Source organism: Parus major, chromosome 5 (genome assembly GCF_001522545.3).
Source record: "Parus major isolate Abel chromosome 5, Parus_major1.1, whole genome shotgun sequence".
In the NCBI taxonomy this organism is placed as follows: Eukaryota; Metazoa; Chordata; class Aves; order Passeriformes; family Paridae; genus Parus; species Parus major.
The window spans coordinates 13122117-13147981 of record NC_031774.1 but is presented as its reverse complement, the minus strand read 5'-3'; the positions used below and the strand labels follow the sequence as shown (position 1 = coordinate 13147981).

The window sequence follows — 25865 nt, the reverse complement described above, 5'->3', positions numbered from 1 at the left end:
TCATTTTTATTCTACTATAGACTATTTGTAGTATAAAATGCTGCTGTAGCCTATTTGAATTGCTATGGGATAAGTAATAAACTAGGGCTTTAAAATCCCTTTTGGGTGCAATAGGTAAATTAGCAGTTAAATGTCTCTTTATCTGAACTATAATTGCTGACATGTACTGTAATTGTTCAGAGTTTTGCACTTAATGCAGATTTTAAAATCTTCCTCCTTTTACATTCCTTGTTACCTCTGCTCCTGTTTTCTCCTTTGCTTTATCTCTGGCACGGATTGGGAGGTTTTTTTGGTTCATTTGACCTATTATTTTTTTTCCTGGGCTGATTTTCTTATCTCAGTGATTTGAATTGTCTCAGGAAGAAATCCTGTTAGCTCCCCAGCTACTGCACATTAAGCAACAGAAGTGCGCAAGTTGGAGCAACCTGAGTATTAATAAGAGTAGGGAGAAGGTTGTTCCTTTTCCAGCTAGCTCAGCCAAAATAACAGCTTTAAAAACTAAATTTTGCCTCTTCATGAACTTGCCATATGGGGTTTTTAATGACATTAACTGCAAGGTGCAGATCAGATCTAATAAAATGTACAGACACTGCGAGTTTGTGAAATATAGCTGATTAAGTGTTATAGCAGTTGTGAAAACTTCAACAGCAAAGAAACTATGTAGGCAAGAAAAAATGTGCTGAACAAGGGATACAGCAGGAGTGTAAATGGCAAGAATCTCTCTGAAAGGGAACAGAAAGAGTCCTCTTGCTAATTGTGCCTTTAATAGAAGCACAATCCAGCAATCAAAGTTTTGAAGAAGCCTAGAGGAGAAAGAGGAAGATGGAGACGTTTTAATTACAGAATTAAGGTTTCCCATGGTGAGACAACTTCTCAACTTGTGGCACCAGAGGTGTCAGCTTGTTAAATATAATATGAAATAAATGCACAGTTTTCCCATTAAACTGTAGACATGATTCAAAATGCACTTTGGTGACCTCCTGAGCTTGCTACAAGGTAATGACCATATGTAAAAATGAACAAGATGCTGCAGGCCAAAATAATTTGCATGGTTCTGGGAGTTTTGGGTTTTTTTAAAGTTCTGAAGGTCATTTTTAGTGTTTGGTAACCTGAGGTGTTGAAATAATGTGAGTAATTTTTCCCAAAGGATGTTAACTTTTCCTTTCTGATGATGGGCAGTGCACATCTTTTAATAAATGACCATATGGAGTTATTCCATGTCCTAGAGTTTTGGAAGGATAATAGAAATCCTATAAATGTCATTTTGCTTCTACGTGAAGCTCACTGAGTTGGCATGTTAGGAGACTGTTTCTTTGAAGTGATAAACTGAAATTTCAGACAAGGTTGGGAGCACTTTCAAAGTAATAAACTGTGATTATCTCTGCTCATTAATTATGAAAAACAGGGCATTAAATTACCATTGCACCTGATTTTTAACTTTCTTTCTTTTTATAGACTAAAATTCTTGGTGTTTTCTTCATTTCATCGCAAGAGTTCCTGTCCAATGCTTATGTTTTGGCTGTGCTCTTATTTTTTGCCCTTCTACTGCAGAGGACATTTCTGCAAGCATCGTACTATGTTGCTATTGAAACAGGAATCAACTTGAGAGGTGCAATACAGGTACCCAATATATTACTAATTAACCTTTTCACACCCTCAGAAGCATTAATTGTCAATATAAGTTATATAGTTGTTACATTCTGAAATTCTTCTCTTGAAGTGAAATGTATTGAATGTACCATTGCTGTTAGAAATTGTGTTAGCCCTGAGTTCTGTTTCCTTTGCATCTTACTTTGATGGTTTTATATAAAAGTTTATTTTTAATGTCTAATGCTGTATGTCTTCTTACTTTTAAGTAAAAATTTGATGACAGTACAACTGAATGTAACTTTTGAAGTAGTTTAAGTGTGAACTGCACCTGTCCCATCTCAATGGCATTTTTTGATAATGTCACATCCCATGCAAATTAAACATCTTTAAAATGTATTGTAAATATATTTTGGACAGAAGGAGAGGTTGTATTCCCAATGCATGAAGTAGCGTTTGATTCCATGGGTCATGCCACAAAATCTGCCAGGCACAGTGGAATCTGTAAGCACTGAGCATAAGTCAGATTGCAAAAATGGGGTCTGTAATCGTTGTATAACTGACAACTACAGATCAAAGTTTGATGTAGCATACAAAGCTCTGTGCCTGGAAATGAGAGGATTTGGTGTAAGATTACAGTGTGGGATTGCCAGAGGCACTGGCTGAAACCTACCCTGTGACAGCATGAAAGCCAGGCTTAGTGTGACCTATAAGTTACACTATTTATCCCGTGAGCTGCATGGCTGCTGTGGGGAGTCTCCGTGATGGATGGATGCTTTCAATAGCAGCCTAATTGTTTAATTCTCTTTTGATCTTACACTTGGAAGCACTTGTCAGCTGACAGACTTCTGGATTTCATCCATTGGTTTTGCCTGACTAGAATGAAGTAGAAAAATTCTACAGGAAGAAAAATTTGACCCAAAAGTATGGGAAAAAAAACCCCAATCATAACTTGGATCGAGTGGAAGAGTTGCAAATGACTGAAAAATACAAGGACCAAAGTACAAAAGGGGAATAGTTGGACAACAGTGCTAAATAAATTTTGTTTAAGAAGAGCTCTGTATTTGCTGCTCTGGATATAAGAGGTCCAGATAACACCAGTTGGACTATTCAAATTGGAAAATTCTAAGTCAGCACTCTAAGCAGCAGATCACTGTTAATGGCAGTCTCTGTGCCAGTATTTTTTTACTTTCTTCTATGTTTTTTTCTTTAAATCTTTTCTCTCTTCCTGTGTAAATCTGACACTGTTGAGTGTATCGTGTCTGATTTTTACCAAACTATCCAGAAAAAGTATTCTTTCGTTATTCTGTACTAAGTTATTTTATGCTTGGTGCCTGATTCTGCACTGAGGCAACTGCTTAGTTCAGTACAGAATTGTACCTGTGACATTTGCTGTCTGTGAATTAACCTTTGTAATGGGACTGGGTTCTCTAAGCAAAATGTAGCAATGTTATCAGCCAGGAACATTGTTCTGAGGTGGATGGGACCTTAATCAGTTGCCAGAGAAAAATATCAAGGATTATAATACATTGAGGATTATTTATTGTATCTAATAATATCTTAGTGTTAGTTACAGGAAGGGTTCTCTGTGAAGATGCTGGAGGTTTAAATCATAGCTGCTAATGTGCTTCTTGGGCATTTTTGGGCATAAAGGTTTCATTCACTTATTGATGCACAGGGCTGTAAAAATGGAATACTTAGACAACCACGATGCAGGTAACAGCCCTGTGTTTTTTATCAGTGAAGAATAGTAGCTTTGAATTTTATGAAGTAACGTAAAAGGCCAAACCTTATTCTCTTCACTCAAGTTACTGGAAATATTGTTTTCCCTCAGCATGTTGGGCCTGAAGTTTAGATGGAGCTAGAAGTCTCATTTTATTTCTGTATGCTAGTACCTTTTGATCTCTCTTCCAGACAAAAATATACAATAAAATTATGCAGCTTTCAACTTCTAACATGTCTATGGGGGAGATGACAGCAGGCCAGATCTGTAACCTGGTTGCCATAGACACAAATCAGCTGATGTGGTTCTTCTTCCTCTGCCCTAACCTGTGGGCTATGCCAGTACAGGTAAGGTGATTGAATGTGCTTTTGTTCTTGATGCATGTCAGTCTATGGTGGTTCAATGCATGGGAGTTTTATCAAAGCGGGGTTATTAAAGAAGTTAAAGAATAACTTGAAATAAAAATTCAAGCTATTAACATTTAGAAACGTTGCCTGTAATGGATTCCACATCTGTGACTTTAGGTGTTTATGATTGTATTAGTATCTTGACTGCTGCCAAAAATTGTTTGCGTTTGTAACAAGAATTTATAGGGTGCAGCAGGAATTGCAGTGCATTCGTTTCTTACATCAGGGAAGTTAACTGGAAGATATTGCAATCATTTGTCTTCTGAATCCCAGCAGAAGCAAGAGAAGTAACATAAATATGATAATGTAGAGATGAACCTTTGGACATCCCTTGAAACTACTGCTGGTTTTTGGATCACGAATCCACAGTTTGTCGTTGTTTTGGTTTGGGTTTTTTTGTTTGGTTTGGTTTTGTGAGTTTGTTTGCTTGTTTTTGTTTTGTGAGGTTTTTTGGTTGGTTGTTTGTTTTTTTGTTTTTGTTATAACATATTTGTTATGCAAAATTGTTTTGCTGCTTTGTCCTCTGGTATCTTTGGCTTCCTGTATCTAAATACCAATCTGATCCCTTCAGTCTCCTTTCCCATTTGGATCACCCTATACTTTTATTTAAGAATTTTCTGAAAAAACTGACAGCAAAGCATGAAGTTTCATCTGATACTCAGTTCCCTGCAAGTCTTTCTGCCTTCTTCCATCTGCATTTTTTGTTGGGTGTGCTTCAGTGCTAGCATTAAATATAAAGAGAAGAGGCAGTAGAGTTTAAATTCACTTACTGGTGAATTTGATATTTTTTAGATGTATGATTTAGTTTCAAGAACATGATGAAAACTTCATTGTGTTCATGTCACAAAGGTAGTTTGGTTCCAGCACCACACAGAGGCTGGTTTCAGTGGTGTGCAAGTCAGAAACCCCCAAGTAATCTATCCAACAGCTTTGCATTTTGGGTTGCTTGCCCTTGTCCAAAAATTAAATGGTTTTCATGAGACTGTATATAGAGTGCAACTGGCAGATCGTATTTCCAGGCAGTTTATAATGTGGTTTTAGGGGTGTTGATTAGGATGTGTCTATCAGCATCTTATTCTAGTGATTTTCTTCTGTAAGATGTTAAGCTTGTAAGAAAATTACACTGAAAAGTTTGGAATTGGAAAGAAAAGTTAGCCATTCAGATAACTGGGTAAACTGTATGAATGTCTTTCAAAGAGTGAGGTGCTAGACTGCTGGCCATCAGGATTTTTTCTGACAATAAAGATATTTACTAAAATTGAGTGGATTTTGTAATTATTCCTGTTGAGTACAAGGGGTTTTTGTCAAGCTGCTACAGAGCAGATGAGCAACTCCTCTTCAAATTATCTGGTCTTGTGATAAACCAAATTAACTTCTCAACTGGGGGGGGGGGGAAGGGGGGGGGCAAAAAAGGCTTGATTTAGCTATTTGCCCTGAGGTTTTCTCCCCTCAGTGAGGAAAATACTTGCGGGGGGGGCGATGGGAGGGGGAAGTGCAGGTCCTTTTTTATTGTCAGTTACAGTGAGTCTTTGGATTCATCTTGTATCCTCTTGTGTAGTCTCAGTCTTGGGGAATATTCATTCTCTGAAAAACCAGTAAGTGTCTTCCTGAAATACCCTGAATCTTCACACTTTTGCCACATGTTTGAAACCTGCTGTGTTACCACAGATTTTTTAGTAGCTGTGGTAGTGGGGGTAGATTGCTTCTGAGACTGCAGTAGGACATGGAGGAAGAAGTAATCTGTCTGAATCTCTGATAAAACTCTTGTTAGCTCCATGAAGCTTGTGCAAAGCCTCTGATCAGGGTAGTGAGCATATTAAGGTGTAAACAATTAGTTTACATACTGGTGGCTTCTTTTAACTGTGATTTCTACATGTGTGAGATGTATAAAAACATACCTGTTAAAATATTAAGATTGAAGGTGATTGTGGCTATATTTAGGTCACAGTGTGGCTGCTTTCACACAGTATAAATGCATTTTTCTCTTCCAGTGTATTACTCCTGCAGAAGAGGTATGGACTAGCTTTTCTGATCTGCTCTAGAGGAACTTAGCAAAATGTTTTAAACTGCCATGTTTCTCGAATTAAGGGAATGTTATGGATATAGTAGTTATCATCTAGATGTTTCCAGAAAGCAACTTGACTTATTTTTTGGCATGGTTTCCCTAAAATTATGGGTGGGGGAGGAAAAATGGGAACCAGATTATTTTAAAGTAGGGGTGGAAATTATCAAGGAATATGTCCTAATATTGATGTCTAATTGAAAAAGAGAAGATAATTACAGTGAAAATAAATTAAGAGGAAATATATTATATATGGTTACATATTGGCAGTTTGTTGGTAATCATTTGGATATCAGAGTATTTTCATTCCTTTTATGGGAAGCACAGTTAGAAGTCAGTGATTCTAGACTGCTAAAATGATAGTGCTGAAAAGCTGTGGAGCATTAAGAAGAGTCCACCCACTTAATGATAGTGTCTAGGATATCAGTTATTATAGACAAACTATGTACAAGCTACCAATTTCATGTACACTTATTTTCTAAGACCTCTCTGGCAGATCAGCATAGAGAGTGCTTTAGTGCAACAGAGAATTAATCCAATTCCATTGCATATTCTGTAACAACATTTTGATCTAATGTGCCAGAAGTCACAGATTCATAGAGACTTCCTGACAGCCTGCAGAAAATACAATTAATTGCATTAAAATTCCCCCTGTGATGCTCCTTACCAGATGAGGACGATCAGTGCCGGAGCATGCTCCTGTTTTGTGAGCGGTGTGCTCCTTGCCAAAATCAGTGAGTCACACTGGTCACAAAGGCTTCTTCAAAACCTTGTTCCATAGCATTCATTCAGTACCTTGTTTTCTGAGGCAATGAAAACAATTACTGGCTGCTTGAAAGATGGCTAATACTACGTTGTGCAAACTCCATTATTATTTAAAACAGATTTTTAATGGTTTTGTAGCTCTTAATCTAGCAATCAACATTTCAGCATCTGCTGTAGATTTTGTAATAGCCATTCATGACAAGTTAGTTTTCTATACAGTAAAGATAATTTGAGCCCCATCTTTGCTCTGGCTGGAGTCAATGGGAGCTTTATCATTGCCTTTAGTTACTGTTTGAAAGTTATTGAAATCCATGAGAAGAGGCCCAGGAATGCCAACCAGTTGAAAGATGCCCTCAGTAGGTCTGGCTCAAACCCTGGGAGCAAAATGAGGCCTTATAAAGGCCTTCCACCCATGCTTCCATTTTGTAAACACCCTTGTTTGATTTCATTGTGATTATTAAAAAATCCTGTATTCTCATATCTCTGGCTCATTGGTAGGGATAGCTTACACTTATAATGAAAGGACATTTGTCTCTTTCAAAACTGCCCACAAAGCAGTTTCTGGCTGAAAGTATTTGCCATCCTCAATAAATAATTGAGACAAAACCAGAGCTATTGGTGAGCTTTTTGCTCCTGATATATATTTCTAGCAGAGAACAGCTTTGGGATTTTGATGAAAGAGAATCAGTGTTTCATTACACAGACTTGTTTTTTTAGATATGATTTTTGCCTTCTCAGGAAGAGTAATGAGAGCCATCCCATCTGCCAGATGCTGGCCTCCAGAGCTCAGATGTTATCTTTGTACTCTTTATTCTTGACTGTACTTTGTGATGTGATATAGAATTATGTTCAATAACATTTCAGCTCTTTTCAGATACAATTCACTTTTTTTTTCCTCATACATGCTGAACATATTTCAAAAGTTTGTCTGTATTATCACATTATAAAGATGAAAATGGGGTAATTTTTAACCTATTGGAAACATGGGGTTTTTGTTGCAAAGACTGACCCTCTCAGTAGCTAGGATGAGGGTTGGAAAAGCAGCTGTGGGCTAGCAACTCCCTCAGGATCCAGCTGTGGGATAGCTTTCTCCTTGTCTATGGGAGAAGCTGATGCTTTCTTTTTAGAGCCAGGTGGTCCCACAATGTCCTTGACAATCAACCCACTAGTGAGGGAAAGCAAGAAAACCAGCAGTCATCATTCTGCAGTGGCTTCTCACTGTTCAAAGCTTTCCTGTGTTTTGAGTGCCCACAGCATCTGCACATGATGAAGCAGTTGGGAGGGAAAGTCTTGACTGGTAAAGACCAAGACCATTTTGTGTTAAGGAGGAGAGCTCTGACAGGGGTGTCTGGCAGAGGCCTTGTGTGTTTGGTTTGGCTTCAGACACTCATTAATTTCCTGACTTCAGGTGGAAGCAGATTGCTCAACTACTCATCACTGATATATTTTTTCAATTTGCAATTTTACCTTGCCTCTTACTAGTTTTGTGGGGCATATACAATGGGATTTTACTTTCATGTCAGTGCATATTTTCTAAGACAATACTGTGGCTCATTGTGTTTTAGTACAGTTTAGCTGTAGAGAGACATCAGAGGGTTCCTAAGTAAAAAAAAAAAATCTTTTTTCTCTCTGTGCTTTAAATTGATGGAAATGTAGAAACTACAAACTCATTTTTTTCATGTAAACAGACAATTCATACAAATGTGTGGAAAAAGGCCTATGACTATTGAGCTTTGAAATGATGTGAGACTTTCTGTGAAGGTTATGAGAGTGTACAAACATAGCAAGAATAGTAGATAGTACTTTAAGGAAATATCCAATTATTTAGATTTTTTAATTAAGGGAAATGATGTATGAAATTAACTTTCTATCCCTGTGTCTTCTGACTGATTTATTAGCTTACAGTTTTAAATACTTAGATTGTCCATGTTGCAGATTGTTCAGGAGTCAGTCATTACAATACTGATGATTAACTTTGGTAGCTTGTATGTATTGTTTGTGTTTATTGAGCTGCTTACAGTAAATCATCTCCATCCAGACTGTGGCTTTCTCTCCAGATTCTTACTTATCAAAAGAGGAAGCTTTTTTTTTTATTTTTTTACACTGTTTCTGTAACCCTTTTTCAAAAGCAGTTGTGTGTCTGGCACTGTAGATCCTTAAAACAGGTCCAGTTTATGTCAGAGATTATCTGAGGTGAGTGTTCTCAGTGGTATAATGTGTTATTTGGAAGTATTTTTAAATTCAGTTTTATTTAAAGTTGTTTTTCTAAACATTATTTTTAAATAAAGTTCTTTTAAATAGTTTTGAGAGTTAAATTATAGAAGATACACAAACCTGTAAAACTTTATTTTACTGTGCGTAATGGGGAGAAATACAGAAACAGAAATAGAGAGAATTCCCGGGCTGAGGAGGAGCACTGGGTGGGCATCTGGTCTCTGAGAGAAGCCCTGACTGATCACATTGGCTGTGCCAGCAGTGCTGAACTTGGGACATTTGGGGTGGCTGTAACTGCAGCTGCTGTTGGTTGAACATTGTCCCTTACCCTGAAATTGGTCTTTGTGGTGAATACCCCAAGTGAAGCCAGGATCTTTCCCTCACCCTTTTTTATCCCAACAGATAATTGTAGGAGTTCTTCTGCTCTACTATCTTCTTGGGATCAGTGCCTTAATTGGAGCAGCAGTAATCATAGTCCTTGCACCTGTCCAGTACTTTGTAGCAACAAAACTCTCACAAGCCCAACGAAGCACGTTGGTAAGTGTCTTCAAACTCATTTGTGATATAAATATCATATCTGGTAATTATGCATTGGTTGGAGTTACAAAGCAAACCATGGATGTTGACCCAGAATTGCTTCTCAAACTTTTCATAGTGTTCAAACATGCCACATTCAAGAATGTGAGATTCTGAGTGTAAGCAGTACATTTTTTGGGGGTTTATATTTTTCAGCACGTATGGTTCCCTAAGAGCAAAAAAAACTCAAAAACCTTCCAACTTAAAAATCTAGATGATCAGTAGACATTGACTAAAGTAGCTTTGGGCAGTGCACAAATAAGTGAGTTGTGCAGGGCAAGCTGTCCAAGGGGAAAGAAAGTATGAATGCTGCACCCAAACCCAGACCCCAGATGTGGAAATCTATCAGATGGATTTATTTAAACAAATTCTATGCAGTCCTAACTCCCACAGTGTGTGCCTCAACTGGGGAGCTTAGAGGTCTGCTAAGTCACAAGCTGTTCCTTGATCCCTCACTTGGTTTGTCTATAATTTGAATCACCTGCATCACTGCTGAAAACATTACCTTGCTTCATTGGTATTCTCATGCCCAGCTGCTCTGAACCTTATTCCCCTTTTCAGCAACTGTTGCTCTGCCAAGGAAGCCACAGGAATTTGTAATGGAGCCAGAGCTTGCTGAAATCTCTTCCACCACAGATCATGGGTAGTAGTAATGAAAGTTATTTGTGCATCTTCCTGTGTATAGAGGAATTCCTTCCCATCAATAGTATGCACCCTTCCAGAAATGTGGACAGCATTCATTCTTGCATCCAATCATACAGTGATCATAGAGTCAGTGTCACCTAGAAATTCCTGCAGATGGGAGCAGTGCTGTTTGTGATATAATGTCTGCAGTGTGCAAAGGGGCTGCTTATAATTTTTGTGTCATCCTTATGCTTAGAGAACCAGTGTTTTTATTGTACACTTCAGGTAAATGTGTGTGTAAATGTTGCAGGAGTACTCCAACGAGAGACTGAAGAAAACAAATGAAATGCTTCGAGGCATTAAGCTCCTTAAACTCTATGCTTGGGAGCACATATTTCACAGCAGCGTGGAGGAAACCAGACAAAAAGAAATGACTAGCCTCAAGTCTTTTGCTCTTTATACCTCCATATCCAGTAAGTCTGTTCCTTCATTGTAATCCACTGCTCAGCTAAGTGCTACTGAATTATCAGCTGCTAATGAGTTTACCATTTCTTGGTCGAGATAATTTCAGTTGCTTTAGGCTCTGATCTGTACTCCTCACTTTCCATTTAGTCAGATCCTCCATTTAATTCTGTAGAACTTTGCTTGTATGGGAAATACGTCTAAAAGACAAAATTAGTACTTCAAGGAATTGACTTTTTCTGGACAAAAGCTTTCAAGGGACAAATGTTTCACAGACTATATTTAGACAGCAATATTATCTTCTAGAACACAGCATCCAAGAGGAAGCTGATGTTGAAATTTATTTGTTGAGGGTTTTTCTGCATTTTGCACAATTCAGAGTATACAAATATGTGTCAGGCATTGTCTTTGCACTGAGGCTCCAACAGACAATAGTTACATGTTCTTACTCAAAACTTGGATTTCTTGTTAAAATAAGTGATTCTTAAGACCATTTCTGTATCCTGGAAAGAAAAATATGAGTATCCTGGCCATTTGATCATTCTGTATCCAGATCCTTTCCTCTCCTGTTATTGTTCAAACTGCTTTAAGACTTCATTGTGCTTTTAAAAAGACTTACAGCAAATTGAACTCTATATTTGAGGAGATTATGTGCAATAGCTATATAACTGCTACACTTTAGAAATAATTAGTAAAATCAAATTTAAGAATATATAATCTGTGAGATAGTAACGAAATGGAAAATTTTAGCAAGAAGTTTTTGAGCACTACTAGGTGCCTGTACAAATATCTCCTGGGATGAGAAGGAAGCCTAGTTCTTATCATCTAGGTAGTACATAGGTAATGTACTCTAAGAGAAAGATCATGATCCCACTGAATTTAACTGATGTTAAATTGAAGTATTCATTGTCTTCTGAGACCAGAATTTCTCCCTGGTGATCCTAAGTACTGTGGGCTTGGAGAGGAGTTTTTGCTTTGACATAAAACAGAATTTAGCTGCAGGCTGCAAGACCAGAAACTCTGTCTTACACCCAGATCAACATACATGAGTTCCCTTTGTCTGCAGTGCTTCATGTGGCATTAAAATCTATTTATAGTCAGGGCCAAGGGTTCAGCTGTAGGGCTATGAAGGCTTATGGGATTTTAAATCCTCACAGATTCATTTGCAACAGCTAGGGAAAGGTGTATTCATCTCAGCGGTACTGATTATCCTGTGAAGCAATGACATAAGAATCTGTGTTATTAGAAAAACTTTAAATATTTACTGATGCTCCTTGAAATATTCCAAATTTGCAGTTGCACTCTTATTTTGTATTCTGTGTGATATTTAGGTATGTGCAGGACACAGGGCATAACTTCTCAGCTTGGGGTAAAGCAGTGCAGCTTTATGTTGATGGTGCTTATAATTTTGGCTTATAAAGGTTCTTACTGTTACAGCCTAGGAGTTCCTTACACCTTCAGACTTTAGCAGAATTACACTTACCTTTACAAACTTGCACTTTGTCAGACTAAAAACGGAATATAAATACAGGAGAAATTGCTCTTTTTTCTTACCTTAAGTATAATTATGAGAGGCATAATCAGTCCAAAACACATTAGCTAATATTGTAGTGAACACATGATTTAATTTCTTTAGGGGAAAAAAAAATTAAAAGGCAGTAGAGGACCACGATTTTATGTGTTTGTGGTCTAGAGAAAGTCAGACATCCTAGAACACTAAGAAACCAAAAAAGAGATTTTTATGTATATATGGTTCTTTTAACAGAGTGTTGAATAGACTCTGAAATACTTTTCTATGTACACATAGCTGTTAACAGAAATAAAGAATGTGGTTGGAGCTATTTTATTCATAAAAAATAGATTTGCATTGGATTGCAGAAAATATACCTACAAATTTCAGGACAGTGTTGGCTAGACTACAAGGAAATTCCATTTCAAAACCACATGGAAATTTGATCTCATGTGCCTCACCCCTGTGCCAGCATCCAGACTAAATGTATACGGAATTATTCATGTGTACTAAAAGAACTATTATAAAAGCTACCTCTTCCTGTATTTTAATTAAATGTCCCCGCCAGAATGAAAGTTGGGTGACATCTTTACAGGATTTAGTAAACATTAAAAATCAGGAAAGACAGAGAAAGAAAGGAGTGGTTTTCCTACTTCTATGATTTTTCACCTAATGTGTCAGAAGCAAAAGAACTCTAGGCTTTCTCAGAGGAAAATAACAGTGGTTACTGTTATAAAAATATCCAGACCAACTGAACATTTTTCCCAGTTTTTAGTCCCACCTTTTTCCAGTAACAGAGTCCTTTTGACTAAAATTAATTGAACATAAAGCATTAGCTGCAAAATAGAGTTATTTTAGAAAACACTTTTTTTATTCTGGACACTCACATAATTGGGGAAAAAAAAATAAAAAAAAGGAAAGCAACCCCCAGATTCCAATGGCTTATATTTGTTTGGTTGAAAGAAGTTTGAAGTCCTTGTATCTCGTGAGATCTTGTGATCTCACATAATAGCAAAATTGAGATCAGCTTCTTGGGAAGCCACCAAGTAGTTTAGATGTCTTAACTGCAGCAAGCTTTGCCCAACCCTACAAGATATTTATTCCATCCAGCTTCCTGTTTGATAGGTATGATCTTGTACTGTGGACAGGAGTAGAGTAGGAACCATCTCTGAGAAGCTGATTGGCTTTGCTAGGTTCTCTCACTGGATTCATCCCTAAAAGCAAACCCATGTACTGCAGCAGTCTCAAAGGCACATTGCAAAGGCAAGGATTTAATGGCATGCAGAAAGAAAGAGTTGCAGGCAGCAACTTCTTTACAGTCTCTGTGCTGTAGGTACAGCAAGACTACTACAAGGTAGTTTGTAACTACCTTGAGTTGATACAAAGTGTGAAAACTGGTCAGGAAGTAGAACCATTAAAGAGCTATGAGAGTCTGCTTTGTGTTCCAACACAAAAAGAACATTTTTCTCAGAAAAATATGTTGTTTTTTTTCTGGGGGTGAGGTGTAAAGATGTTGCTCTGACTCTAGACTTTCATACGTGTCTTTCAAAGCCTAAGCTTTTATTTTGCGATTACACACACTAACATACTTGTATTTTCAAATTCTCCTCTCTGACGGGTAATTAGAGCTACATGCAATAACTCCACTACTTTATATAAGCATGAGTACAGAATTCATGAATATGTTTGAAGATTCATTAAAGGTCATCTAAACATAGGCAAAATAAATACCTGACACTATAGAGTTCTTCAGGGGTTTATGCTGAGAAAAGGATGGCCAGTCAACCAGAGGAGTCAAACAGTGACACTTCAGATGAACTGGGGAGAGCTTTTACTGTTTGAATGTTCCTTATATCTGAGTTCTATTTTAGCTCTAGAGTGTATATTCTTTATCTGTGTCATTTATTTACTTGAAATAAAGCTGAGTGAAGGTCAAAATGAAAAGGTGATGATTAAATAATATCCTCAGGTTGTGATAGAGGGGTGGGTAAGATGTACATGCAGGGTAAGAGTGTAGAAAACCCCATTGCAAAGCAGTGCTAGTAGTATTTGAGCATTTAGAATGTCAGAATGAAAATTGTTTCTAAATGTTCTTGCATGTTTTCCTTCACAGTCTTTATGAATGCAGCAATACCAATTGCAGCTGTACTCATAGTAAGTATGGACTTTTCTAAATAGTGTTAATTATGAGTGCATTTTCAAGTATAAGGGTTGTGGAGTTGGGGAAGGAGGAGAACAGGATGCAAACCTGCTACACATTTGTAGTTCCTCTGGGAGAGAATGGAAAATGCACGCTTGCCTTCTGGGACCACAAGCAGCCCAGAGCATGCATCCCTCAGCCTGTTACGAGAGTATGAATTAAGATTCTGTAAATTAAATGCTCATGAAATATGAAGTCTGTTTCCTTCTTTATGGCAAAGCACTGACGGTGATGTTTGTCTCTTTTGTAGACATTTGTTGTCCATGCTCATCTGACAAGAAAGGCTGACTTCTCCCCATCAGTGGCATTTGCCTCCCTCTCCCTGTTTCATATCCTTGTGTCTCCATTATTCCTGCTCTCAAGTGTGGTTAGATCCACTGTCAAAGCATTAGTAAGGTGAGAACTGTAAAACTAATATCTACCACCTACCCAGTTTCTGAGAATGTGTCCATTGCTCATTTTACAATTTCAAGTTTAGAAATAGCATGGTGATTATTTATCTGTTCTTGTAAACTGCTCCCCAACTTTTTTAACCTCCATCAAGCATGTAGAAGGGTGAAAGGTAATCACAGAAGGGCATGTGTTACAGCATGTATCTCTTGTTTTTCAGCTGCCTGTTGGGGCAGAGTTAGACTGAAACAAGCAAACAAAAAAAAACTTAAAAATCACTTCTAAGAGTCACAGTAAGTTAATGACTAAATGTCTAATCCAGCCTTGATGAACTTTTTTACTTTCTGATGAACATCTTAGTTTTGAGTGTTCAAAAGCTAACCAAATAGCAACCACTGGAATTGCTGTTTCACTGGGGATTTTGAGTATCAACAGATTCTCAATGCTTTTTCATGTGCAGTGTAACTCTACCTGAGCAGAGTTTGGTCTTCCTTCTTTAATAGAAAAACTTTATGACCTCCAACGAAGCTGTCTGACAAGCTTGTTTAAACTATGGGACTGGATACCAGCCCTTGCATAATTGCCTTTGTGTTGCTTTGGAGATGGAAGGGAGACTGCAGCAGGAGGCTAAGATTGCCTTCAGTGTTTGAAAATTCCCTGACAGTGCAAAGTCACAGCTGTGTCCTCTCTCCTAAGGAGTGTGAAATCTGAGAGCATCAGCAGCTGGCAGGAAATGTTTTGCAGCCACTGTGGTAGTCCCTAGAGCCATGGCAAATTGTCATGCAAAGATTACAGCCAGCAAAGTGTCTGGGAGTCCACACTGACACTGCCTATTACCAACGGGCATTTATTTTGGCTTGTCTAAGGATTTCTTTGCAAATGAATTGTGCTTGTTAATGCCACAGGAACAACTTGAGAGCAATTAGTATCAGCCAAATATTAATTGTTGCTAGCTGGGAGTTCTTCATGGGTTATTCTGGAGATAGCTTCATGTTGGCAGGCAGCTGCCCTGCCATTTGTTGTGCAGACAAGAATCAAACTCTGGAACGAAGCTGACATCATCCTTGCCTTCCTGGCTGTCTGTATCACCCAGGTAGTGTTCCAGAGTGCATTGCTCCATAGTGCTGCTGGTGCTGCTCTCTCTAGAGTACCTCAGCCTTCAGAGGAATATTTTGGAAGCATGTCCCAGATATTTTCAAACTATGCAAAGATGTGCTTGCTTAAATAGTTTAATAGATGTTAAAAAGCAGACAGTCAAGTTTGCACCCATTGAGCAGGGCTATTGTTTGCTTGCTGCAACTGTGTCCTATGGTTACACCTTCCTGCTAATAAGGTCAGGTAAAGGTGACCTAACTTGGCAAAGTTGTATTTCAGCTTTCTAGGCTGAGATCATCTAGCTGGTTTTAGCAAGTGTGCAAAACAGCTTCTAGAGTGACAGAAAAAGATTAAGTGGAGCAGAAGATGATCCAGCAGTGAAACCAGCATGTAAAGGATAGTAAGAGAGTGTTACTGGTTTTGCTTCTTAGGCAATTCAAAAACCCTGCTCTATTAGTATTGGCTACAGTCTTCGATGCCTGATGCTACCAAGGACAAGAATATCAATCAATGACCTTGTCAGTATCTGTAATCATAAGACTTATGCCCAATTGCAAAGCATCCCCATGGATTGTCATTGACACACTCAGAACCCCTGTGTGATTGACAGATTTAAAGCTTCTGTTCCACATAGGACCCCTGAAAATTTTCCAAGTTATGGGCCTGGGTGTCTGCTTCTGAGAGGAGCAACTGTTCAAAGCCTTTAGGAAGGTGACAAATTCTGATACCTCTTTGTATAGTGGTGTTCTCGGTATTTTTTAATATATGCAGCGTTTCTGCCCCTGAAAATTAAAACTGAGAGGCCAATTGATGTATTTCTTCAGTGTGAATCTTCAGGGACAAAGGGTGCAGTGTACAATTTTCAATCAGCAACTGTTAAGCAGCAAGAGGTGGCATTATGTCTCTTACTGGGTTTAATATCAAACCATCTTTCCAGTCAGCTGTGCAAATAACCATCTTTTAATCAATATGTCCTTTCTGTGGCTTAAAAATAAGTTCCCCTGTGGAGATATTGGAATACTGGAATTGTGCTGTCAGCAAGAGCTCTGCAGAGAACGTCCTTTTTCTACTCTTAAAGAATTTTGAACAGTCTGGCATCCTGAAACAAGAGCTGTTGCCTCTAGCAAGATTTTTCTTACAGCTCTACTGTGTTTCTTCAGTAGATGCCTCAGGAGCAGTGACTCTAGAATTATGCAGAGCATTGGGCAGAGGTTTGCAGAGAGTAGAGACACCTGGGTACACACCTAGAGAATAAAATCAAATTGTTGGACAGCTTAATAGAGACATAGTTTTGCTTGGATATGCATGGTCTGAGGATGTTTGCTGTCTTCTGTTCCTACCCCTCTAGGCCCTGGAGCAGATACATGGGCGACTTCACTGTCTGCTCCTTCTGTCTTCAGAGCAATTTCTCAAATATCAGTGTCATTTTCATGCAGAGAACATAGGTGCAGCTGCATATCAAGTCCATATAGGCAGCATCTAAACCATTATTTGGTCCATTTAAAGACGTTTGAAATATTCTTTTAAATGTTTGGTTCACCGAACAAAAAGGATAAGATTCCTAGCCCTGTTTTCCAGAGCTTTGTGCAAATAGATATTAGTATCTCTAACAATGGAGCTTCTGATCACTTCCATTGAGATAAAAAACCTTCCCATTCAGTAATTCTGATCAAAAATCGATCCCAAATTAATTATTACATCTCTTATCCCATCCCAAATTGTTATTCCCTTACTTTTTGTTACTGAGATTGTAGTACCTGCTCTAGCTAAATTCCCTCCACTGAATCCACTAAGAGATCCACTGATCTCAGTCCTCAGCTGCCATTAGCTATCAGGCAGGTTGACAGAAAAACTCTAGAACCAATTCTGTCTTAGGGAGTGCCCAGGTGACTTTGATCTCTGCTTGCAGGACAAGTGTTAGCTGTGCAGGGAGTCTGCCTCAGGCAGTAATGCCTGGATCCAACAATGTTTTGGCATCAGTGGGGGATCTCCCAAGCTTCTTAGAAGAAACTAAGTCTCCTTCTAAAGAACAAAATAATTGGCAGGTTTATTCTTATTTTATAAGATTGGCATCCTAACAGATCACCACAGATCACAGTGCTTCAGTGACATTGTTTTTCCTCTTTCTCACCAGTGGCCTAAGGCTAAACATTGAAATAAATTGTTTCAGCTCTTGTCCATAAATTTATTTTTAGGCCTTCTGGCACTTTATCATTTTGAAGACTGATAGTTAACTTATTTCCAGCTAATTGAGCTCCTTTGATGTTGAGTTCGTGATTCAATCCCATTCTTTCACAAATTTCATTTGCTGTCCCTGTGAGTAGATTAGACATATTTTATAAAGTCAGGTACAGAGATAAAATTGGTGCTCTGATCTGTTAAATGTCTTCATAAAGGCACATTATCTTATAGCTAATTAAATCTTGAAGCAGCTAGTGAGAATTTTATGCCTTCTTCTTTGTTGCTGGTTGTCAGGTTTCCTTTTATATCTCATCTGTTGAAAACTATTCTGTTAAGATATATTCCTTTATCTAGTTATCTTATGCACATCATATTTCACCATAGCTGTCTGAATTTGGCTCACAGTGTACAGCTTTCATAAGCCTGTTCAGTAGGACTGACTGGGCCACACTTGATCAGCATAAAGGGGATTAATTCTACTTTGGTGAGTGACTTCAAAACAAGCCACTGTTGTAGCCCTTCTGTGTCCCACCAAATGCCTGAAAAAACCTTTATGTGAGATCTCTCTGGTGGTGTCAGAAGAGACAAGACTTGAGGAACATCTGCACAAACTTAAAATGTCACTGTTAATGGACAGCAGGATAGGTTTTGAAAGCTTCCTTGCAATAACTTCCCATTGCACATTTTCATACGCCTGTAACTAAAGAACAAACTGTGCAGCAGACAGCAGCTGAAGTATCAAAAAAGATGCTCTGTAATAAACATTGCAGTGAACAAAACTGTTACTTCCAAGGTTGAGGTGTGATGGTGGGGATTTTTCCCTTTCAGTGTGCAGAAATTGAGTGAATTCCTGTCAAGTGAAGAAATTGGAGAAGAGCATGATAAATCTTCAGAGCTAAGAAGTGCAGATAATCACAGCAAGTACCAAGCAGTGGTGAGTAAAGCTGTCTCATTGCCAGTCAAGTGGCTGCAGTCATTTGTACCCAGAATCAATTTTTCACTTCTCCATTTCCTACTGATTATTTCTTGCAATTGCAAAACCTCTATTTTAATACCGTGAACTGTACCATTCACACTATGGTTGCTAGGGTTTAGGGAATTTTGCTGATACTGCCACCAATTAGTGCTTATTTCTGTCTTTCTGATTTTGCACAGCCACTCAAGGTTGTGAACCGCAAGAGGCCTGCCAGGGAGGACTGGAACAATTACAGCTCTCACATGAGAAGACCCATTAACATCACAGAAGCAGATGATTTTTGTGTAAAGGTGATATGAAGGTCACTCTAATAGCACTTATATTAGCTCACTAATAGTCACTTTTGTACTCTGATGGCAGTTTCAAGTTTCAAGAACCAGTGTTTGGTGTGAACTATGCACTTGTCAGAAATTAACCTCCACCTTTCTTGTATCTGTCTTCCTTTTTAAGAATTAACTAGTAATCTCTAGGTTGTGATTAGTTTCAATTATTCTTCTAGATTTCACCCAGCCATTTGCTATTGCAAGTGTTCAAATCTTTATCCCTGTTCTCAGGTCCAAAATTTTTAACTCAGAACAGCCTAGGTTGGAAGGAACCTCATAAGTTCATCTGGCCCAACCTTTTATGTATGCCAGACGCTTTCTTCCAGTTATAGGGTCTGTATAGAATTATGGAATGAAGAAAATTGAAAAGAAATTGTTCTAGATATTCCCAAAATAATCTCATAATGGATCTTCCCGTCCTATTTTGGAATTCTTAGTAGCCTTTCCCTAGATGAAATTAAAAACTAACTCCTTAAGACCTAACTTGTCTGAAGAAAAAAAGTACAATTACCCATGCCACCTTGAAGACTGGTGCTCTTGATTTGCTATGGAAATGGTCAGAAGTAATAAAAATCCTGATGGTTGTTATAGTGATGAAGCTGTTTATTTAGGAAGTATGCTAACGTTTACATTTCCAGCAAAAGAGGATGAATAATTCAGTTTCATGGGACTAAGTAGGACAACTGGTAATGCTTTCAGGTTTTTTTTAGACATGCTGAATTGGTGCAGGATCCATCTTGAACAGACTTCCAGGAAAATAAGAGGAATATTTGAAAGAGGGTTTTGGGGGCAGTGTTGGTTCAAAAGACTGCCTGGAGTGACAACAGAGGAGTTTGTCACAAAGGAGAGGCTGGTGCAGTAACCTCTGTAAGGCTTGAACAGAAAGCCAGGGATAATCTTTGGCTCCATCTCCTGCCACTGGTGGCCCCTGGGTCAGGGGATTTGTGCAGGTACTGTCTGTCTGCAGCTCATTGCCCAGGAAGGGACATGAGTTAAAAGAGGATCCTCTGACTGCCTTTGGTAATCCAGAGGGAGGAACACCACACTCATTTTTGCTCAATACATGAGTATCAATTTTTCTCAAGGGTGTGATAAAAGTGTCCTATCCAGTCTTCTTAGATGAAAAATTTTTGTACCTTGCATAGCTGAATGGCTTTGAAGGCTTTAGTGGCCCTGAAAAAGTGAGAAAAGAGAGTGCTGTATAAATGTAAGCCTTTTAAAATTGCCTCCCATTCCTTGTTTCTTATAGTATCCTTGGATATCTCCATTTAAAGTCTGAACAGGTTTTGTTTTTCTTGTTTTCGTCTTTTTCAATGAAACAATTTCTGTATCTAGCAAAACCTAGATTATCTGAGAATCATGTCAGAAATACAAAGGAAAATGGTGTAATGGGCAGCAACATCTAATTTTATGTGAGGTTCTGCAGGTCTGCTTGGAATTTAGGTGGTGTAATTGCTGTATAAACTGCATTGTGTCTCAAGTGACATTCAGGGCTCTGCAGAGAGCACGCTGGGCATGTATGTAATTTAATTGTGTTTTAATAATTTCACTTATTCATTGTACCCACCTTACAAACAGCAGAACAAGAGAAACTCTAAATGGCAACTTCTTTTCCCCTCATGAATTCTCAGTAATTTTCTAATAGTCTAATAGGGCTTGGGTTCAGAGGTTTCTGCCCATTCAAGTCCTTTACAAAGTCAGTCACCTGAAGATCCATTTCCTGCATTGGGCAAAGGCTAACTCTATTCCTGTGCTCTATGTAATGAAAACAAGAAATTTCTTTGATGTTGGGGGGGGAAGTGAGCCCTAAAGCTGGGTTTCTGTTTATCTTTTCTCTCCATCTTGTATAGATCACAAATGGATTTTTCACTTGGACACCTGAAGGTCCTCCAGCATTGTCCAATATTGATATCCGAATCCCTCAAGGTACAAAATTACATCAGATAAATTGAGTAAGATATTTTTCTGTAGTTATTTGGTAAATCATAATCTTATATATGCCTTCCACCCTCACAGGTCAGCTAACAATGATTGTAGGACAAGTGGGCTGTGGTAAGTCGTCTCTCTTGCTGGCCATACTTGGTGAGATGCAGAAGATCTCTGGGAACATATCCTGGAGCAGGTAGGAGCATTTAATTTAAAAATTCAGCTTGACTAGAACAGCAATGCAGAAAAAGCCAAAAATCTCTCCTGGGAACTTGTGGAGTCAGGAATTTTCTAGATACACAGTCAAGATAAAACCATAAGATCAGAAAGAATCCCCAGCCAGGGTGAAACAAGCTGCCTATTCCATTAATAGGAATGAACCACCATTCTTGGGCATTCTGTACTCCAGTGACATAACCTGAGTGAAATTGTAACTAATTTGGAATTAGAATTAATGAGCTTGAGGCGTTGTGCAGCTACAGAATGGTGTTTGCACTTTCAGGCCTGAGCTCATGTCTTTGCATGGAGCTCTAAAGAGGTACTGGCTCACTAGGAGCAATGCCTGGCTTAGATGTGTGCTCCATTCCAGCACCAGGCTAATGCCTGAGAATTTCAAGAGTGTCTTTCAAGTGGCTCACTGAGTGGAGTCATTCCCAGTGTATCCTGCCTGATCTGGCAGGAATGAATCAGCCATGTCCTTCCCTCCTTTCCCAAGGGGACACAGCACCTGGATTCTGATAGGCACTAAGAGATTCCACTCGTGTCTAACTTTTGTACTGACCTTTGAGGGAGGGAAAAAAATGGTACTGAGCTCCAACAGCTTCCGCTGGGACTTGTTCTCTTGACCCTCAGGCAGGGTGACAGATGGTAAAATATATTGCAGCTGTATGTGGTTTCCAGTAAATTCCTGCCATCTCTAATACACAGTCTGATCAATGCATGTGAACATTTTTAGCCTGTTTATTTCACACTACCAGACTTCCTACCCATACAGACTTCATTTTGCCTTTTGGACTCTGATTGTTTATAGGTAAAGCTCAACAAATTGCAGGAACCTGGAGAAACAATTTTATTTTGAGCTGATTGAAGGAAAATCAGGTTACCTATAAATCAAATCTGCACACTCTAATGGATGTGGTCATTGTTAAGCAGTGGTTTCTGCAGCAATTTTGTGGAACAGTTCTCTAAATTCCTTGAGTGTTTATCAAGAGATATGATTTCTGTCCAGCCTCCATGTATAAGCCAGTCACACTACTCAGAATTGCACGTGCTTTAATAGCAATAGTACAAGGAAGGTTGGTTGTTTAATTTATGGGTGGGGAAAATGAAACATAAGAAGATGACCCTTTCAGGTAGTGAGGGAAACAAGAAAAGCTGAATTTCCAGAGTGTGATGATCTCTCCATGAGGATATACTTCCCTAAGCAGAAAATCAGACTGTGGTGAGGGACAACAGAGAATCCCTGCAGCCTTATTAGGTGAACTAATTTCATTTCAGCAAGGCTGTAATTTTTTACAGATGACATAACATGATTAAAAAGTGTAATTTGAATGTCTGATGCTAAACCAAAGCAGATGACATTATGTTTCTGATCAGAAACTGTGCTGTGTTTTTAAATAGCACTTGTTTAGAAGTATGTTCTTCACGAGAGTGGAAAGGTCAGAGCTGGTTTTCATGTCTTCTATATGTGCCAACGTATCACAAGGTGAAATTCAGTTGTTATCACATTTGCTGCCCTATCTGTCAGATACGTAGAAAGGGACTTTTGGCTGAAACAATCTGAGCACTGTAAGTGCTGGCTGCACTGGGACAGATTGTGTTGTCTCATCTTTCAGAGCTGCTGCCACGTGCACTGGTCTATTCAGAGTGATGGATGCAGCCAGTGTGGGCTGCACACCTGTGTTGTAAAGCTGTCAGATGAAAGCTCCCTTAATTTAATAAGCAAATACTAATTCCTGACCAGGAACATGCAACCTTATCTCAGGTTCAAGGAAAGTAGTATTATCAAGTAATTGCCAGGGCTCACAGCCTCAGCTGAGGCAATGAAAAGTGTTACCAAAATCACTTAACTTCCTTGTTGCAGCTCTTTCTTTGGGAAGGCTTGGCTTCAGTCATTCATATTACAGAATAGACCTGAATTAGTTCATCCAAGTTTCCTTCCCCTTCCCTTCCTCCAAGGTCATAGCTATGAAGATGAAGGATGTATCCTGCTGATATGTCGCTCAGTGCTCAGGAAATCTATATGCTATTTCTGGCCCTTCCCTTGGTCTAATGGATAGCAAGTCATTTCCCTGCTCTTTGCCCCCATGCTTTATGAATAAAAGAGGATTATTTTTGCTTGTTTCTTATCAAAATCATTTGTTTCAAATCCTTAAAAAGTAATGCAATTTATTCCTGGGCTAGGAGGGAGATAATCAGAAGTGAGCCATGGCTTATTTGTGATATTTTTGTTGTTTATGTTACTGTGTGTGTTCAGATGATCCAGCTCAGATTAATGCCTCTTGTTCAAAGCAACCTGAGAGCATCTCAGTATAAATATTTTGTAATATGGTTAAGGATTTAACAAAAATAGAAGAATCATAATTTACATTCTGCGCAGGTGGTAAATGGCAATGATTTGACCTGTTATTGAGTAAATAATTGTAGTACATGCCATGCTAATTTCTTTTGGGCAGTATATGACTTTTCATATTCCCAACTGAAGTCTTATTGGAGTAAATAACACCAGAAAACTGACCTAATTGGGAAATAGTTTGCTCAAATATAATTGTCATTTGTTTTAAACGGGACATACATTCTTGCATGTGACTCTTATGTCCTTATAATATGAAGGAAGATAGATTTAAGGTTGTTAACAATCAGTTTCCATCTTAATGTGGAGTTGGCTGCTTTCATCAAATTAGAAAAAAAATAAAGTTGTTGTTGTGCCTACAAAAGTAAATTGGTTTTTTAAAAATACATGTTTACTGGAGTTTCCTGAATCATCCAAGCACTTTATTTTATTTACATGGGAAATCAAAATTTGAAAGCTTGAAAATCTCAGTAGGTTCATCTTTGTATCGTTAGATATCTAAAATACCTTGACAAATTAGATCTAGATCTAATTACCAAACGTATGTTGCTTTGGCATTTCAGCAATCTCTTGATCTCAGTAGGAGATAGAGTATGCAGGAAAAGGGGGAAAGAAGGTGTAGAACAAGTGGGGAAAAGTGGGTTGAGAAGTCTGAGCTAAAACTCCAAATGGAGAATAATTGTTTTCCTGCTACGGAGCAGAAACAGAGATCAAGGAATTGATATACAGTTGGTTCAGGGTCTTTGTGTTGTGCATGGAAGTGCTGGAAAAGGTGTTTTCAATTTCAGCTCATCACTAGTTCCTGGTAAAGAATGTGTTTCTAGTTAATGATATGCAGTAGGCTTGTGGGTTTTTGGATAACAGGCCACTGAGTTCACATGGTCAGCTAAGACTAGTGGAGTGTGAGTTTACTGTGGAAAAGCTTTGTACATAGACTTTTGGTGTAAAAGTACTGGTGGCTTGCTGGTGCTCTCAAATTGTGCAGTAAATTTGATTTAGATCATTGCTTATTATGCATAAATTTTACAGAAGTGTCTCAAACCAACCTTTTAATCTGCAGGTATAGTTTTCTCTCCTGGATATTGATAAGCAAATTGTGTTGGTACAAAGTTAGAGAGACTGTCCTCTTTAAAGTGTGAAAGGCTTTGGTCCTCCTTGATTTTCTTCGTATCATTTGACACACAGATTTTTCACACTTTTGAATGGAACTGAATTTAGCATCAGTAATAAGTATGCCCAGTCATCCTGTCAAAACAACTCTGAACATCTTTGTGCATGTTCAAAAAGAGCAAAACCAAAACCTTTCTGTCCTTTGGACCTGCCTATATTTATAGAAGCACATCACCCCAAGGACAGGGCTGACACAGAACCCAGTATATGGCAACTGAAGGTGTGATTTGGGGTTCACACTAACCCATTACCTGCTGTAAAGGTACAGTTACTGTCATGGGGAAAAAAACCCAGTATCACGAATTATCATTTTGTTTTCCCAGGAAAAAAACTTTTTATAATGGAACTGCATTCTTGTCACAGCAGGACTTCTTAGTTCTGCTAACACCTCTAGGACAGGGTGGAGGTGATTTTATTTGATGAGTCAAATTAATGTTTATAAGGTAAAAAAGGGTCACCAAATCTTTTTGCCTGATGAAACCAAGTCAGTTTATGTAGAAGGAACAGATGCTGCACTGCAGCCCTGTGATAAGTAATGTTTGCAGCCTGTGCACTAAGTGGAATTTAATAGTTTTTCTTTCTGGGGCAGATTGCTTGCGCTCACTTAAGTAAACAGTCTCTGCTTTCTATTTGCGATGCAGCTGCACTTCTGACAGTGAGACGGGGGAAGATTTCAGGTATGGTACTCTATGCAATTATTGGTTTTCCTGCTAAATCAATTGCAGTAGAAAAAAACCAAAGGTTTCTGAAATCTGTCCTTAAAATACAGTCAGAATTCTGAAAATCAGTGAAATTTTGATTGCATTGTCTTTTGAAACCATTTACACAAGTTATGAAAAGAAGAGTTGGATTTCTGTTATGAAAGCATTGCCATTTGGAGATTTTGAAAATTGTATCCTAATATGTATTTGAAAATCTTTCTCTAAAGATCTGAACCAGATTATGCTGCACTTTGAAAAATGGTATAGAATATTGAAAGGTCTCATTTATTAAAGCAAATTCTCCCCATTACCCTTCTCTTCATTTTTTTACATCCTAAGTTTGTTTTCTCACCTACCATTCTTCAGGCACACACAGAGAAGTGTGGAGAGTAGGAGATTAG

At 38.4% G+C, this 25865-nt stretch overlaps 1 protein-coding gene across 3 annotated transcripts in view; it reads left to right on the top strand.

Moving 5' to 3' along the window:
* The window catches only part of ABCC8 (ATP binding cassette subfamily C member 8), a 73005-nt gene that overhangs the window by 15758 nt on the left and 31382 nt on the right, over positions 1 to 25865 (top strand). For all 3 annotated transcript variants that reach the window (XM_015631483.1, XM_015631488.2, XM_015631485.1), the window contains exons 7-17: positions 1456 to 1620; positions 3502 to 3657; positions 9161 to 9295; positions 10269 to 10431; positions 14044 to 14084; positions 14381 to 14526; positions 18625 to 18730; positions 18952 to 19062; positions 20946 to 21021; positions 21112 to 21217; positions 25405 to 25440. In XM_015631483.1, the coding sequence (XP_015486969.1) occupies positions 1456 to 1620; positions 3502 to 3657; positions 9161 to 9295; positions 10269 to 10431; positions 14044 to 14084; positions 14381 to 14526; positions 18625 to 18730; positions 18952 to 19062; positions 20946 to 21021; positions 21112 to 21217; positions 25405 to 25440 (1241 nt within the window). The remainder of the gene's footprint in view (positions 1 to 1455; positions 1621 to 3501; positions 3658 to 9160; positions 9296 to 10268; positions 10432 to 14043; positions 14085 to 14380; positions 14527 to 18624; positions 18731 to 18951; positions 19063 to 20945; positions 21022 to 21111; positions 21218 to 25404; positions 25441 to 25865) is intronic.